Here is a 19,143-nt window from a genome sequence, read left to right as displayed (position 1 = left end):
TATATCTTTATATTCTGAAAGTATTCAAAATGGTGCCAGATTGTGGAGACAGTTAACGTTTCTCACTCTACGTTATTGTATTATTCACTATAAAATGCACATGACAATAAATCATTCAGATTCAAAGCCACACTCCATCCTGACGGGTTTATTTTGCTGTTCCTTCACTGTTACTATGTCAACATCTTGGAACTGCCTTTGACACAGTACTGAGTGCCCTTACACTCCCAGAACAAAGGAAGCAGCTCGCCATTCACCTTTTCAAAGCTAATCAAGTTTGGGCAATAGATACTGGCCTCGCTAATGATGCCCATTTTGTAAGAACATTTGTTTAAAAAGAAAGTCGTCTCTGTGCACAATCTCAAACAATTCCCTCAGCACTGCATATAAAGGGATGTCTGCAGAGCTTGCATCTTCCTCAATATCCCACAAAATGGTGAACACCAAAGTGGACATATACAAGAACATGAAATAAAAACTGATTGTAAATACTTAACGTCACAATTTCCTGTACAATAAAGAAGATGCCTAACATTCCCTGTATCCTTCAGTGAGTATCATTATGAAGTACGCCAGGATGGTTAGTCAGGAGTTATTAGTTGTCTGCAAATATGGAGATAGTACATGTAGTTCCTGCCTCCAAATCATTAGCACATTCTGAGAATAGCAAGGTTCCAAGTGCTGACCCTTACTTGTTATTGCCTGCTACTGAGAAAATGACTTATTTTTTTCTGTCCATGTCAGTACCTTGCTCCCAATCACACATGCTAAAATGGAGGCTGTTCAGTGCAGGCACACACAACTACCCCATTCTCTGCATTTTTCCTCCTCAAACTGTACCTACATATTTGACTGGGTGGAGGTGGAACACTCGGCATGAAAACAAATCACAGCTATATGATTCCACAGATGCCACTTGAAATGTGCCCCACCAGAGTTGAACATAAAGTAAGACTTAACTCCTTCACTTGACCTCAGTTCTGACCTTTCACTTGCAAAGAGTGCCAAGAGCCTGGTCTGTCTCTGACTAAGCTTCTCAAATAGAAAACAAATGAGGTTTGATAAGTTTATTCTGCTACTTGGCACATTTTATGGTCTTTCTGTAATTTTTTTTTCTAAAATTTTTTGCTTTGACATTTATCATAGCAAGTATCTTATATTTATTTCCAGACATGAATTGTTTTTTTTAAATTCATGTCTAATGTACCAAACAAATCTCTGGCAGCTGCTGCTGGGCTTCTTAGCTGAAGAGGAATGAGAGGCACAAAAAAAATGTCTAGATGCTTTTTGGAGGGTTTTAAATGGAGTTATTATTGCTCCAATGAAAGCATGAAGGATTGGAATTGCTCAGCAAATCTAACAGCATCAGTGCAGAAAGTGATAGGGGTCAATAACTCTTGGTCAGAACTTGTGCAAATTGTGGACTGGAGGTAGACATTCAGGTAGCGTGCTGATCTTGAGTAAAATAGACAATCAAGGATCAGATGCGAACATGTCAACCAGAAGCTCTAGGCTGTAGCTTTCAATGACAGTTGGGGTGGTGAGATTGGCAATGACGACACAGAACAGCACAAGGAAGCCATTATGGAGTTACTGGGCATACACGCACCATACAAATATCTTCCAGAATACATTTCTGATTTTGATCTATGAAGTGCGATGTTGATATTATTCTTTTCTGTGTGGGACTTCTCTCTGGTTCAGTATTGTCAGTGCTTCCTCTGAGTGGATCCCACTTGTAGATATTTTTTAATCAACTGGTTCAGGAAATAATTGTGACACATATCTGAAGCAGGTGGGACTTGAACCCAGACCTGGAGGTGGGAACACTATCACTGCACTACACATGCCCTCCAGATGAATTTTTTAAAAACAACCTGTTCAGATATGGTATGGGACACCACTGCAGCAAATAAGGCTTTAACCCAGGCCTTTTGGCTCAAAGGTATGGACACTACCACTCTACCCGAGGAACCACTAGATGTTAATCCTATCAAGTCAATGTAAGCATGTACAGGATGGCATTGATTGGCCAGTTACTTGAGCAAGTATACAGAGAAACTCCCTATCACACACACGCATGCATGAGCACACACAGGTGCACACACACTCACACATGCATAAGTCTATGGGGTGAATTTGCATTTGCAGAATTGTATTTTCAGATACCTTCTATTTTGTTCAAAAAACATGCAATCTATACACAGTCAATTTTTTTAATAATCAATGTGACATTTTATAATTTCCTACTTGGAAGTAGAACCAGTCTGACTTAAGATTGGAACACATACAGACTCTAACCTCACACCTTTAATACATCACTTGAGCTGAGATGTCACTTTTTTATATAAAACCTTAAGTTATCTCAGGAATGTGACTTGAAAGAAGTTGTGGGATTTACATACTAATGAATCGAAACCTGCAGCCCATTCTAAAAGATGAAAAACTTAACAGCAATCTGGGTTTGTTCAAAATATTATATCTGTGTATGATACTATTTATTTCTCTAGAAGTTCTGTGTCCAATGACACTACTCCACTAGTTACTGAATCAAGGAGCAACACTCCGAAAGCTTGTACTTCCAAATAAACCTATTGGACTATAACCTGGTGTTGTGTGATTTTTAATTCTGTTTCTGCATCCACAGATGTTTTGTGACCTGCTGTCTATATCCAAGCTTTCCTGATTATATATTTCAGGTTTCCACCATCAGCATACATTGTCCTGTTATATGCTCCATGCTGATATTTATAAGTTTGGTTAGTTAAACTGTAAACTTTTTAAACAAATTCTCATCCAAACATTTTGGATGTTGCTGTCTGAATATGCATTGGGCTAAGTTCAGAGAAGTAGGTGCATAATTGAATGGCCATGTTTGGATTAACTCTTGATCAAAGCTGCAGTTGTAAAATTATCATACTGAAACCAGAGCTTTTGATGCATGCTATGAATAAAGCCACAAGATACAAAAGTAATAAGTTTTGCTAAGCTCACAAAACATTTAACATCACTGTGTAACTATGATTCCCAATTGTGGGCAGCTGAAATATTTGAGGAAGATTCAAAGTGAAGTTTGGGAGCCAAATGAATCATCAGGCCTATGGTTACTCAGAATTTTTCCATGTAAAGATGTGGATAACCCTTGGCATCTATTGCATTTCCAAGAGGTTTTTTGTAGGTTATGACCTGCTCCCCAATAGTTTGGAGTGTCTGAGACTCTCCATCTGTTATAGTCTCTCTCAGCTCAAGCCCTATGAAGATGGGAAAACTCATTGGATTTTTTAAGCAACCAGGCAACTGGTTCTGTTTCTTCTCTTGGCAGCTCGTTGTTCACCCAAATCTTGCACAGCTGACTCCACATGAGGACATAGGATTCTTACTTTTCGGATCTCTTATCAAATAGCTTTCATGAAATTCATAGGACTTTTATGGAATTAGCTTGCCAATGGTCTCCTTCCTATCGGAAAGATGTTGTGAAATTTGAAAGGATTCAGAAAAGATTTACAAGGATGTTGCCAGCGTTGGAGGATCTGATCAACAGGGAGAGGCTGAACAGGCTGGGGCTGTTTTCCCTGGAGCATCGGAGGCTAAGGGTGACCTTATAGAGGTTTACAAAATTATGAGGGGCATGGATAGGATAAATAGACAAAGTCTTTTCCCTAGGGTTGGGGAGTCCAGAACTAGAGGGCATAGGTTTAGGGTGAGAGGGAAATATATAAAAGAGACCTAAGGGGCAACCTTTTCACACAGAGGGTGGTACGTGAATGGAATGAGCTGCCAGAGGATGTGGTGGAGGGTGGTAAAATTGTAACATTTAAGAGGCATTTGGATGGGTATATGAATAGGAAGGGTTTGGAGGGATATGAGCTGGGTGCTGGCAGGTGGGACTAGTTTGGGTTGGGATATCTGGTCGGCATGGACAGGTTGGACCGAAGGGTCTGTTTCCATGCTGTACATCTCTATGATTCTATGACGCTATGGTTCTGAAGGGGATATAACAGTATTCTTCAGTCATTATCCCATGTGAAAGAATTCGTAAAGTTCGTTCAGTTAAGTGGGTTATAATTTGAAGAATTTTTAATGCACTATTAGGCTGAACACTGACAGTCTGAAAGTGTGAAAGATAAATGATAGCTTGCAGCCAGAATACTTAACCATTTCCATCCTTGTGAGATCATTATATTTCTTAGTGCACAAGTGATGTAAGAGAGATGGAGTGACTTGGGAATGGCTGCCGTTATCTGCTTCGTGCACATAACCCAAATTGTCTGACAACAGGTAGCTTTCCATTTACTCTCAAAGTTGCATCCCTTCTGTGTCATATTTGTCAAATTGATAACAGTATCTGAAAAGTCTGTAGTTCCTTGTTTACTTGTTTTTATTGACATAATTTCATCACTTCTGCCTACCAGCTCTAGTTTAAGTTCAAACCAGCTTCAGGCTCAGCAGTTGTGTATGTGTAAACATCTGTTCTGTCCATTCCCCACCATCCCCAACAAAACAATAGTCAAACACCCAGGTGCAATCAGCAGGATTTGCAGATTCTACCACACAGCAACATTACAATTAGCTGACTCCATGATTTCTTAGAATTGAGCAGATAGGTTGCAGGTCTCAGAGTTCCAGATCTTTAGAGTTTGAGAATTTTAGACACCTAACCAAGGCTAATTCCAGTGGAATTCTACCTCGTGAAGTGTCAATGTGGTGAAGTTCAACTTTCATACGTGGCAACATACCAACTGCAAATTTCCTTCCAAACCACTCACCATCCCCCCTTTGAAATATATTGCCGTTACCTCAGTGTTGCTTGGTCAAAGTCCTGGAATTCTCTCCCTAACGGCATTGCGGGTTTGCCTCCAGCACATGAACTCCAATGGTTCAAGAGGGCAGCTCAGCACCACCTTCAAAGAACAACCAGGGTCAGGCAATAAATGCTGGTCCAGCCAACCATGGCCATGCTTCACAGAAGAATAAGAATAAACCTGATGGCCTAAGACCTGCTGTAATGTTCCATCAAAGCCAAATGCAAGCTGGAGGAAAAGCACTTTACAGCCTTTTGGACTCAACATTGAGTTTGACAACTTCAGAGCATAAATACCATCTTCCAATTTGTTTGCACCCCTTCAGTTCTAAAGAAAATCCATGCATGGGGAGCGATGGCCTAGTGGTATATTTGCTAAGCTAGTAATCTGGAAACCCAGATAATGTCTTGGGGACCTGGATTTGAATCACACCAGGGTAGATGGTAGAATTTGAATTCAATGTAAGTCTGGAATGAAGAATCTAATGATGACTGCGAAACCACTATCAATTGTCAGGAAAGAAACCCATCTGGTTCATGAATGTATATTAGAGAATGAAATTGTCATCCTTACCTGGTTTGGTGTACATGTGACCTCAAACCCACAGCAACATGGTTGACTCTCAACTGTCCTCTGGGCAGTCAGGGAGAGGTAATGAATTCTGGCCGAGCCAGTGATGGCAACATCATGTAAATTGATTTAAAGGAATATAATAATAATATTGAACTTGAAACCTTAATTTTCTATGGAAGATCGTTAATTTATCTTCCATACTCATTGAGTGTTTTTCAGCACTAATTTCATATCTCAAGCATCCAGGGTAATTTGCTTTCATTTGAGTGATTAAAGGGATTGCTAGAAGTCAGTGGGGTAAAAAACCCCGTTTTTGAGATTTGCTCTCATGTGAAATCGGAAAGAACACACAAGCTTCTCTGTTACTCTCTCACTTCCATTACCCACCAACTCCAATGGACTGACCCAAAACACATTGCAGACATGGCAACCAACCCAAACTGGAGCTCTTAAATGATTCTGAAAGCTCCACAGGTAATTGCAGCTCTCTGCAAATATTACCATTAGGCCTGATCCCCATTTTCTTTTGAGTCTTGTGCCAAAACATGAGTCTGAACCACCTTCTACCTTAAATTTATTAAATTTACCTTAAAGCAATTTTTCAACATTTATTATATTTTTGACACAGTAGTCGGCAGAAAATGACTATTAATGTTCCTAAATTAACCTGTCTACTTTATGAGGCATTGTGCTTTCTACATGACTTCTATCTCTGTAAAAGTTTTTAAAGAACTTCATCTATCCTATACTTCGTTGTCAGCAATGGAAGGGTTGGTCACAGTCAGTTCTATTTGAAGTATACCTTATGATGTTGATAACAAAATTGGATGGAAGATCAACATTCAGAAAATATCACACACAGACCTACACACACATGTACAAATAGAAAATGAGATGGCTTTCTCTACAGTGATATCTTTCTGCTTGTGATTTATTAATGGTAAAGGAAAATTCTCTGCATATATTTCCTCAGAAAAAAACCTTGTTTTGCCATTCTGAATTGGATTTTTACAGACATACCAGTAATGTACCAATTAATGAGGTAAACATTGATTCTCATTTCATGAATCACTGAGTTCTGTCATGTTCCAGCTGGTCAAAGAAGTGAGATACTGAACTGTATACACTCAGGAGATCCCATTATTTGTTCATTGAGTTAGCTGATCTCTGTGAGGGCAGGGTTGCCACCATTGATGTGCACCTGGATAGATGAACAGGTAGTCATAAGGGATTCATTGTAATTATCAGAGTCTACTGAGAATATGCCTGTGTGGATGTCAGATTTGAACTGGATGGGAATAATCTGTTCTCTTCCAATAGCTGAATAACCTCCAGAGTATGTACTACTTCACCAGAAGAAGTGCCATGGTAGGCAATCAAAGCTCCAGTGTATAGGCATAATCTTTCCAGTTGCTTGTGATTTCTCTCTCTATCTCACACTTACATTTCTGTTCTTAATCTGCTGCAGTATTCCAGGGAAACCCAATGTAGGTGAAAGAACAGCACACCATTTTCAACATTGGCACTTTATAGTCTTTTAGGTTCTGTATTGGTTTCAATAATTTCAGACCACGAACCCTGCTCTCAAAGTTGTTTCCTTCAGTGGCTGCCTTGACTGGTTTTGCTTTCAGCAGAGCTGACCTATAGCCTGTTATAGCTGTGGATCAGTGGTGCTGGAAGAGCACAGCAGTTCAGGCAGCATCCAAAGTGCAGCGAAATCGACGTTTTGGACAAAAGCCCTTCATCAGGAATAATCTACTTCTCCTCTGCAATGATGAGCACTTCCAAAGGGAGAGTCAATAACACTTTGCCTTCTACATGTTAACAAAAAGCTGGGTAAACACAATGACTCATCATTACTCACATTATATTAAAGAATCAGACTTCCCCTGACTCCAGCCCATACCACTTTCATTCGATTTGCTATTCTGTCTACACTAGTCAGACCCTTCAGAAAATGTGTTAGTGTAGTAAAACTTATTAAACGAGCAACGACAAAGGGACTGAGGGTGATATTTTAGAATTTACATGGGCTTAGCCCAATTTCTTTCATGATTATGTTTGTAACAATGCTGTGGCTCCATTTAATTTCTCTAATAGTGTATTTATGAGCCTGTCATCCAGCAAAATTACTAATTGGCTTATCCTTTGAATAGATGTGGGCATTGCAGCAGGACAGCATTTATTATCTGTCCCTAATTGTCCTTGAATTGTGCTTTACTGAGCTATTTTAGGGCCAGTTGAAAGTCAACCATACTGTTGTGATTTGGAGTCACATGTAGGCCAGACTAGGAAAGACAACAGATTTCCTTCCTGAAAGGACACCTTGAAATAACTCCACAGAGACTGGTATCCCATCATCCTTTATTTAAATGTGCATAGTACATGATACTGACCCAGCTAGCACAGAGCTAGCTCCTGGAGTGAGCAGAATCCCTGACACTCCTGTTTATGTCAGTCAATGTTCCCTGCTTGGGACTAATCTATGAGATCCACCTGGCTGACCTCGTTCAGTTACTATGTATACATGAAACAAATGGCTTTTAGGACCATCAACATTGGTTTCCTGGTCACCATTTGAGGTGAAGTTTTGTTCCCACATTTTATTAACTGAATTAAATTCAGTCTTTTCCATGATTGCATAATATGTGTTGCAACAAGTTATCTAAAGCAAGGTTTTTAAAATCCTTTTTCGGGAGTGGTTCGAGGAAAATGCTCATATTTCTATTCACTTTACAGGTAGTGGAGCACAGTTTCTATGGTGATTTGACATAATGATGAAGTGTTCAGGGAACTGCATCATTATCGTTTGCATTAATTTTTATACACCTTTATATATAAAACATCCCCAGGAATAATATTTTAATGTCCTTGTTATTAATTGCCTGAACATGACACACAGCTAGAATAAACTTTCCAGCATCACATTCTGCTCATGAATGGCTATTAATGATGTGCAGCTAAAAATGTCAGGAAATATCTGCAACAAGAACACCATAGCAACAGCAGTAAGTACTGCTTACTTTATCCAACCAAGACTTATAGAGATTTTTGATCAGCACAGAGTCCCAGTTATTGTCAAACTATTTGACTAATTCAACTGTTCCTTATCCCTTCTGTGTCTCAGCTGCCTTGCAAAGATGCACACATAATTTTCAATATTTCTAGCTGAATAATTATTTGTATGTTTATCTAGTTCATGTACAAGAACATAAGACCATAAGATACAGGAGCACAATCAGGCTATTTAGTTCATTGAGTCTGCCTCACCATTCGAACTCCATCTATTGTATGAATCATTCTGTGCAGGGGGTGTCCTACTTTCTCACTGAATGTTTTGTGATATTGAGCAGATGACAATACAGCTTTAAATTGGACAGTTTGCAAAATATGTATAAATTATAAAATCCAAAACTCATAATTAGATTCTAAGCAAAATACCTTACATGATGCACATATTTTCTCTGTTCTCAAGAAATATTTTAATTCATTATTCTCTGGAAACATTATTTGTTAGAAGCTATTTAAAACTCAACAGATTCCATCTTAATCTTTCGAGATGAAAGCCTAACATCCTTACCAGTTTTAGCTGAGAAGTGACTCCAGTCATAGACAATATATTTCACTGTTAGCTGCCCTCTAATGTGGCCCAGCAACTGTTAATGTAGGACAATAAAGATTACTAGCCTTGCCAGTAGCTCATCCCAAGACTGTATCTGTAAACATTGCCAAATTTATGTTCTTCATGCTTTTCTGTTTGCTTAGATTAGGTTCCCTACATTATGGAAACAGGCCCTCCAACCCAACAAGTCCACACCAACCCTCCAAAGAGTAACCCATCCAGACCCATTCCCCTACCCTATATTTACTCCTGACTAACTCACCCCACTCTATAGGCAATTTAGCATGGCCAATTCACCTAACCTGCATATCTTTGGATTGTGGAAGGAAACCCATGCAGACACAGGGAGAATGTGCTAACTCCACACAGTCACTTGAGATAGGGAACTGAACCCAGATTCCCTGGCGCGATATGGCAGCAGTGCTTAACACTGAGCCACTGTGCTGCCCTAAAGAGGTCTAAGTTTGTAGAGCCTATTCTGCTCTAAGTAGATGAAGAAGAGTTCATTGAGTCTTTGATGCTTTGACTAAAATGTGGGCTGTGATTCGTAACAGCAGGGCCACTCATTATCACAACGTCACTTTGTTTTACCAATGCATTAAGTTACAGGCAGAGTTAATGCTTATTTTTATCTACCTGGCAAAAATGTACACGAGTTATATGCATCTTAACATTGAAATGAATTATGTTCATTGTTACAAACATTTTGATCTATTTTCTATTATTTATTTCAGCTGATGGATGTACCGATTGGTCTGTGGACTACAAGAAATATCAAGTTCTTCTGGGGGAACCAGTGCGAGTGAAATGTGCATTATTTTATGGATACATCAGGGCCAACTACACCATAGCTCAAAGTTCAGGACTTAGCTTGATGTGGTATAAAAGTAGTGGTCATGGGGACTTTGAAGAACCAATACCATTTGATGGAATTAGAATGAGCAAGGAAGAAGACTCCATTTGGTTTCGTCCCACAGAATTGCAAGATGGTGGACTATTTTCTTGTGTATTGAGGTAAGATAATTCTTCACTGAATTAATTCTAAGCAATCAAGATCATGTTGCAGCAATTAAGAATTTGGTATTTAAGAGGACAACTGCATGTGATAATGTTACTGGTAACCCAGAAAGTCAGATGAATGCTCTAGTGACATGAGTTCACATTCTACCGTGGCAAGCAGTGGAGTTTAAGTAGTTGAGTGGCCTGGTCGTTTAATACCCTGAATTAAGACTGAAGACTTTGCAGAGGTCTAAGTTCAAATCCCACTGCTGTCTGAATTTGAATTGGTTTACTTTCTGGATGTTTGCTGCTTTGTGGCTGGTGATAATCATGATATGGAAAGGAAATTGGATGGACATTTGAAAAAAAAACTTGCAGGTCTATAGTGGTAGTCTGTAATAGTGGGAGTGGCTAGCAGGGAATTAAATTGCTGAATGGCATCTGTGCTGGAAATGAGTCTATTGTTTTCCTATGTGTTAGTGTTCTGAACATATTAATCTCCCAAAATAAGATGTCAGAACCTACTTGAAAGTACAGAATATATTAGGAGCAGATAAGGTGCTTGCGTCCTGCAGTCTTCTAAAGAAAAGTGTCAATTGCTAAATGATACAAAGTGAAATTCCACCTTGTCATTTTTTATCATCTGAACAGTGCATAAAAAGAATTGAAATGTGGACTAATTATAGCATTAATTGTTTTACAGTCCAATAACTTTCTAACAAATGTCTTTTCAAATTTTGATAATCTTTATTTATTAGAAAACACCTCTGGCTGTAGCTCACTTCATGAAATGTCACTTGAGTATTTCATGGGCAAGAAGCATTGTGTGCATGTGACGAAAAATAAGTCAGTTAAATTGCTTGTCAAAGGATTGGTTATTCCAAACTACACGGCAGCAATTTTACCTCAGTTAATTTTTCGTCTGACGTCTATAATAGTTCATTTTTTATATTTATAACTTGTTACCATAGCAATGAAATTCAAAGCTCAAATATTCATTGAGCAATTACTCTGTTTTGTGGTGGTCATTTGTTAATAGTGAATGGATGGCCTGTTGGGCAATATCATTGCTACCATACAATTAACAATAAATATTCTCTGACACATAGGCCTTTCAATATACTACATGAGTGTGTGGCTGAAAAAATATCCTATTGATATTACATTCCGATGGACTGGTACTATAAAGTTATTTTACTGGACTCAGACAAGTAATTGACATTAAACTATTTCTATCATGGCAAGGCAAGCACAGGTGAAAAATCAATGAGCAAACATGTTTATCTATCTCTGAAAGGTCTATCAGCCTTTGATAGCATGATGGACAGCAGGTTGACAAGACAAAAATTGATTGCCCAATGGTAGCATAATATTATCATTGTTCGCAGATGAAAAATCAGGTTACCAAAAATAGGCCCAATATTCTTCATTACCAAAAGCAAAATGGAAGTGTTGATTTTTTTAAAAATGTGATATTGTCAACCTATCCACAGAATAACATTGAAATAAGGTAAAATTATGAAGTAAATGTAATTATAAAATAGGCTGGCTTTGAAAAAATGCTCAAGTATCTTTCGAAGGAAACATATTTATTGGCCACAAAATTTAGTTTCCTTTAATCCCAAACTTCTTTCTGACATTTTTGCCAGATGACATTCATACTCTGCATGAACCAGCCTGATGTGAGCCATCCCAGAAGTGGCTTCGGTGAGAACATCAGCTTAAGCAAGGAATGTCATCCAGCAGGATGCAGAGTAGGAAATTGTAGCTTAAATCAGCATCTATCACTGATTTGTTGCCAACATTTTGGAGCTCACTGCTTGAGTTAATGCTATTACTTCAACACACTTAGATGAATACATATTCAGCAGCAAGAAGGACCCTACTGTAACTTCACCAGCACTATTTTTAAAAAAGCATCAATTACTTATCAAGTAGTTGCTGCTAGATTTCTGATGTTTCTTGTTGCTACTGTGGAAATGATTGGTTGTTTCTAGAAATCTTGGCGGTGCAGGTGAAGCTGGAGGTTGTTTTTATTTGTTCATGGGATTTGGCATACATACCCTGCTGGGCTGCTAATTACTGATCATCCGTAGTTGCCCTTGAAAAAGTGATGATTAACTGCTGCCTTGAACTACTTCATCTGTGTGACACACAATGCCATTAGTGAGCACATTCCAGATGACATTCCAGGCCTCAGTTAAGACTTCAGGTGATTGACTGATAAATATCCTTTCATCAGCAGAGTCAGCTAACATACTAACCTTTACCAAAGCTACTGAATGTAATCTTTTAAAACAAAGTAAGAAAATAATGCTTACTAGTTCTATTATTATGTTGCTTCAAAACTCGGCCTATACCTCACTCTGGATGTGATCTCTCCTTCCTGATGTGTGAAGCTTACCCAACAGAAGTCAATGAAAAGTGATATATTTCCAAGTCAGCATGGTGTGTAGTTTAGAGGACAAATTGCAGTTGGTTGTGTCCCAAGTTTCTGCACCCCTTGTTCTTCTAGATGCAAGTGATTTTGGGTTTGGAAAATCCCAACTAAGGATCACTGGGGAATGTCTGCAGTGCATTTTGTAGATGGTACATTCTGCTGTCACTGAGTGTTGGGAGTGGATGCTTGTCGATGTGGTGTCAATCAAGCAGGCTGCTTTATCTTGGATGGTGTCAAGCTTCTTGAGTGTTGTTAGAACTGTACCCATCCGGGCAAGTGAGGAGCATACCATCACACCTCTGACTTGTGCCTTGTGGACAGACTCTGTAGAATCAAAAGATGAGTTACTCATTTCAAGATTCCTAGTCTCTGACCTATCTTGTAGCCACAGTGCTTATATGCCTGGCTCAGTTCCATTTCTGGCCAATGTCCAATTTTGCCCTGATTTGAAGGATTCTGGACAAATCCCCTACTTGCAGACAAGGGATGCGGTATTCTGTGCTCTTTTTGGTAGAAAGCAGAAAAAGGAGAATGAGCAGAGATGACACAAAGGAGAATGAACTATTCATGGTTGTCCTGCTAAAGGAGGCCATACATGCTCAGGATTTTCATAAACAATTCTGCTATTGAATCAGTATGTCAGAAAAACTGTGCTTCAGTTTAGGATCTCTTCAGTGAGATCTGTTACCTGCTGTGACCGCTACTGTCATTTCAGAACATGGGGAGGATGATGTTCTCCGTCTCTATGGTATGTACTTTTGATTTAAACCTTGATGTTATGATCTCCTTCATTTTTGCAGCATCTCCCACAACGTTTCACTCACCCTTTCCAGTATGAGTGCCATACTTGATGAGGAAGATGCAGGTTTCCATGTAATGCAGGTTGCTATTGACAACCTGCACATTTTCTTGGGGGCAACACATGCCAACTCTGAAATGTAACATCCAGCTGATGTGCACCATAAAGCTCCATACCTGGCATTAGTCACGGTGCCTTTATTCTGTGTCAGGTTGCCATGTCATTGCATTTGTGTCACCCTTTGACAATATTGCCCAAGATATTCCTGAGTGTGCAACCCTCATGTTAGCAACATGCATCTAATGAAAGCTAAACAGAAAATATATTCGAGCAGACTATTTAATTGAAGTTGCCTTGACTGCTCATATCACAAACTGTCATGGTCTGTTGCCCATTGGATACCTCTCTGTCCTGGGAAACAGCCCTGAGCTCCTGCTGGATGTTGAGTCCCTGAGGAGAAGCTAAGTAGGAGGAAGTCAACATTCTTTATTTGTGGTTGACTCACCTGACTGCGAAATCTGTAAACCAATTCCCAAGTTTTCAGTCAACAATGTTCACACATCTTCCTTTCCCATCAAAGCTAACCAGGAATTCAGGATTCAAATAGTGACAGATAGTGGAATTTGAATTCAACAAAAAATATTTGAAATTAAATAACTGGAATGAAATAATTCGCTGATGACCATGAAACCGTTGCAGGGAAAACCTTCAAGAAAGGAAATCTTCCATTATCACCTCGCCTGGCCGAAGTGTGACTCCAGACTCTCAGCAATATGGTTGACACTTAACTAACCTCTAAAATGGCTAAGCAAGCCATTCAATAGTATCAATTGTAACGATGTTTCAACAAAGAAATGTAACCAGATGGATCATCTGGCATCAACCTGGGCACTGGAAAAGATAATGGCAGAAACAGCCCCGTCGACCTTGCAAAGTCTCCTTGCTAACATAAGGGAGCTAGTGACAAATTTGAGACATCTGTCTCACAGACTGGTGAAGCAACAAACTGACTCATGGAATCATAATTTACAGACATTATCCCAGACACCACCACCATCATCCCTGGATATGTCCTGTCATTTGTCAGGATGGACCTAACAGAGAAAGTGTACAGTCAGGAGAGAGTTGCTCTGGGAGTTCTCAACATTGACTCTGGATCCCATGAAGTCTCACAGCATCAGTTTAAACATGGACAAGGAAAACTCTTGCTGATTACCATGTACTGTTCTCCCTCAGCTGATGAATCAGTGCTTCTCTACATTGAAAACACTTGGAGGAAGCACTGAGAGTGGCACAGGCACAAAATGTACTCTGGGTGGGGGATTTCAATGTCCAACAGCAAAAGTGGCTCAGCAGCAGCACTACTGATTGAATTGGTTAGGTCCTAAAGGACATAGCCGTTTGACTGGGTCTGCAGCATGTAGGGAGGGAACCAACAAGAGAGAAAAAGATACTTGACACCCTGATCAATCTGTCAGCTGCAGATGCAAGTGTCCATGACAATATCGGTAAGAGCAACCACTGCACAATCCTCATGGAGATAAAGTCCTACTGTCACTTTGCCTTCCATCGTTTTGTATGGCACTACTACCATTCTAAATGGGACAGACTTCAAACAGAAACTCAAGACTAGGCATATATGAGGCACAGAGTGCTATCAACAGCAGCAGAATTATACTCCAGCATAATCTGCAACCTCACAGCTCAGTGTATTTCCCCCGCCCCCCCGCATCCAACCATTGCCATCAAGCCAGGGGATCATCCCTGTTCAATGGAGAGTGCAGGAGGGTATGCCAGGAGCAGCTCCAAGCATACCTGAAGATGACAAACAATATAAGTAGCAAGTAATTGTCAGAGCTAAATGATTGTACACAGATCTCTGAAAGTTGCCACCCAGGTAAATAGTGCTGTGAAGAAGGCATATGGCGTACTGGCTTTTATTGGTAGAGGAATTGATTTCCGGAGTCCTGAGGTCATGTTGCAGTTGTATAAGACTCTGGTGCGGCCGCATCTGGAGTATTGTGTGCAGTTTTGGTCGCCATACTATAGGAAGGATGTGGAGGCACTAGAACGGGTGCAGAGGACGTTTACCAGGATGTTGCCTGGTTGGTAGGAAGATTGTATGATGAAAGGCTGAGGCACTTGGGGCTGTTTTCATTGGAGAAAAGAAGGTTTAGGGGTGACTTGATAGAGGTGTACAAGATGATTAGCGGTTTAGATAGGGTTGACCATGAGAACCTTTTTCCATGTATGGAGTCAGATATTACGAGGGGAATTAAGGGGTGGTAGGTATAGGACAGATATTAGGGGTAGATTCTTTACTCAGTGAGTCGTGAGTTCATGGAATGCCCTGCCAGTAACAATGGTGGACTCTCCTTCTTTATGGGCATTTAAAAGGGCATTGGATAGGCGTATGGAGGATAGTGGGCTAGTGTAGGTTAGGTGGGCTTGGATATGCGCAACATCGAGGGCCGAAGGGCCTGTACTGTGCTGTATTTTTCTATGTTCTATGTTCTATGATTGTATAAACAATGGATCAGATCTAACCTCTCTAGTCCTGCCACATCCACTGTGAATGGTGGTGAACAATTAACCACTCACTGGAGAGGAGGCTCCACAAATATCCCCTTCCTCAATGATGGAAAAGTCCAACACAACAATACATAAAATAAGGCTGATACACTCACAGCAATCTTCAACCAGAAGTGCTGAGTGGGTGATCCATCTCAGTCTCCTCCTGTGGTCGCCAGCATTACCGATTCCAATCTTCAGCCAATTTGATTCAGCCCACATGAAATAAATAGTTGGAGGCACTGGATACTGCAAAGGCTATGGGCCCCAACAATATTCCAGCAGTAGCACTGAAGATTTGTGCTACAGAACTTTCTGTTCCCTGAGTCAAGCTGTTCTAGTACAGTGAGTAGTTCAGGATGTAGGTTCTGGATGTAGGTTTGCTCACTGAGCTGGAAGTTCATTTTCAGACATTTCATCACGATACTAGGTAACATCATCAGTGAGCCTCCGGATGAAGCAATGGTGGCATGGCCCATTTTCAATTTGTGTTTAGGTTTCCTTTACTCTCTATTCACTGATGCAACAGACCATGAATGGACATACACAGTACAAAAAGACATAGACATTAAACAGCAACAAACACAGAAAATGAAATAACTAGGCCTGCAGAGAAAAAAAAACTTGACAAACTTACACAAAATAACACAGACAACACAGAAGGATGCATAAAAAAAAACTTATCTGACCGACACTAAAAAAAAAATGCCTTAGTAAGAGGATTAAATTACAACTTCCAGAATGTGGGCAAGGAAGATTTTTATTAGCAGCATTAGAAATAACGCTGAAAGACAACCAACTCACAGGAGAAACCCAGCAAACCATCAGACAGACAGTCGCACCAACATTAAGCAGGAAAAAGGAAGGAAACACACTCAACACGCAAAAAAGTAAAACACGAGAAAAACTTAAAAAAGATAATAATGTTGTTATCCTACCTGCAAAGGATGCTTGACAATCATTTTAAATCAAAGAGACTGTATTGAGAAAGTGAACATACTACTTGCAAATACCAACAGTTACCAACAAGTGGTGATAGACCCAACCCCATAATTAGAGAACCGAAACACAGCCCTACTCAAAAAACCTCAGAAATCTGGAGAAATAAATGAGACTTCCAAATAATGAAACCAGACAGATCCAACACACCATGCCTCTTCATATAACCAAAAATTCACTAAACCAGGAGCCCACCCCCAAGACCCATAGTCTCACTACCTGGAACATCAACTTACATATTGGCCAAGGAGCTACACCAAAGACTAAAACATTTAGTAGAAGGCTCATGCCACTTCACCCACTCCACCCAAGAATTCCAGAAGACCATCAAAGACACCAAGATGGAAGATGATGAAATAATGGTCTCCTTTGACGTAACAGCCCTGTTCACATCAACCTGGCCAAGGAAACACTGACTGCACTATTAGAAGAACTAAAGACACATACAACAAACACCACCAACTTCATCAGCAATTACAATAGCATCAATCTAGTGGACTTATGCCTTACACTCACTTCACCTTCAACAACAAAACTTACAGACAAACCAATAGAACACCCATCGGATCTCCAATATGAGGGATTTTAGCAGAGGCAGTAATGCAATGACTCAAACAAACAGCTTTGCCACCCATCCAACCCAAACTTTGGGTCTGCTACATGGGCGATTCCTTTGTCATCACTAAACAAAACAAATTAGAAGAAACCTTCAACACCATCAATGATGCCCTTACTGGCATAAAATTCAATAAAGAAAATGAAAACAACAACAAACTGACTTTCCTAGATGTCGCAGTAGAGCAAATAGCGTCTATAGGAAAACAACACATACGGACCAAATATTGAACTACAGAAGCAATCATCCCAACACCCACAGATGAAGCTGTGCCAGAACATTATTTCAACAAGCCAACATACACTGCAGCGGAACTATGCAGAGGAACTATGCAGAGCAGAGGAAAATCATCTATATGGTGTATCGAAAACGAATGGGTACCTAATGAACGCAGACCACAGATTTCTCAGCAACAAACCCAAACAAGCAGACAAACACATCCAGAAACCCTGGCCATTCTCCTCTACATCAAAGACGTCTCAGAAATGACTGCCAGACTACTCAGACCTCTTGGCATCATGGTAACCTACAAACTGACCAACACACTAAAACAGCAGCTAATGATTTGAAAGACCCTAGACAGACAACTAGCAAAACTAATATCATTTACAAAATACTGTGCAAGCACTGTAACAAACACTACATTGGACAAACAGGCAGAAAACTAGCCACCAGGATACATGAACATCAACCAGCCACAAAAAGACATGACACACTCTCACTAGTATCCTTACTTATGATGATGAAGGACACCACTTTGACTGGGACAACACATCCATCCTAGGACAAGCCAAACAGAAACACATATGAGAATTCATAGAAGCATGGCATTCCAGTTGGAACTCTATCAACAAATATATTGACCTGGATTCCATTTACCACCCCCTAGGAAAAGAACAGGAATTGATATCACAGAAAATGATGTCACCACAGGAAATGATATCTCCATCCCAAAGAAACCTAAACACAGAAATAGAAAGTAAGCCATACCCACCAGTGGTTCATTGATAATGTTACCTAGTGACAAAATATCTGAAAACAAACCTTCCAGCTCAGTATTCTAGTACAGTCACAGCAGGGGCATCTACCTGACAATGTGGAAAATTGTCCAGGTATGTCCTGTACATAGAAAGCAGGAGAAATCCAACCCATCCAATTACCACCCCACCAGGCTACTCTTGATCACTAGTAAAGTGATGGAAGATGTCATTAACAGGGCTATCAAGCATCACCAACTCAGCAATGACCTGCTCAATGACATCCAGTTTGGGTTTCACCAGGGCCACTCAGCTCCTGACCTTGTTACAGACTTGTTTTAAACATGGACAAAAGAGTGGCATTCCAGAAGTGAGGTGCAAGTGATAACAGTTGAGATCAAGGCTGCTTTTGACCAAGTGTCACATCAGTGAATCCTAGCAAAGCTGGCATCAGTGAATATCCATGGCAAACTCTCCATTGGTTGGAGTCATATCTGGCACATAAGAAGATGGTTATGGTTGTTAAGGTTCTGCCATTTCAGCTTCAGGATATCTCTGCATGAGTTCCTCAGAGTAGTGTCCTCAGCCCAATGATCTTCAGCTGCTTCATCAACAACCTTCCCTCCATCATAAGGTCAGAAGTGGGGATTTTCACTGATGATTGCACAATGTTCAGCACCATCCACAATTCCTCAGATACTGAAAGCAGTCCATGTTCAAATGCATTGGAGCCACTCCAAATCCA

At 40.1% G+C, this 19,143-nt stretch overlaps 1 protein-coding gene across 1 annotated transcript in view; it reads left to right on the top strand.

The window, feature by feature from the left end:
- Nucleotides 1-19,143, top strand: part of il1rapl1b (interleukin 1 receptor accessory protein-like 1b) — a 1,284,802-nt gene that overhangs the window by 452,184 nt on the left and 813,475 nt on the right. Inside the window, exon 3 of the mRNA XM_060833276.1 lies at nucleotides 9,732-10,011. Coding sequence (XP_060689259.1) covers nucleotides 9,732-10,011 — 280 coding nt within the window. The remainder of the gene's footprint in view (nucleotides 1-9,731; nucleotides 10,012-19,143) is intronic.

Source organism: Hemiscyllium ocellatum, chromosome 12 (assembly GCF_020745735.1).
Source record: "Hemiscyllium ocellatum isolate sHemOce1 chromosome 12, sHemOce1.pat.X.cur, whole genome shotgun sequence".
NCBI classification, from domain to species: Eukaryota; Metazoa; Chordata; class Chondrichthyes; order Orectolobiformes; family Hemiscylliidae; genus Hemiscyllium; species Hemiscyllium ocellatum.
Note: the sequence above shows the minus strand (reverse complement) of the source record. Positions and strands in the feature narration are given on the sequence as shown.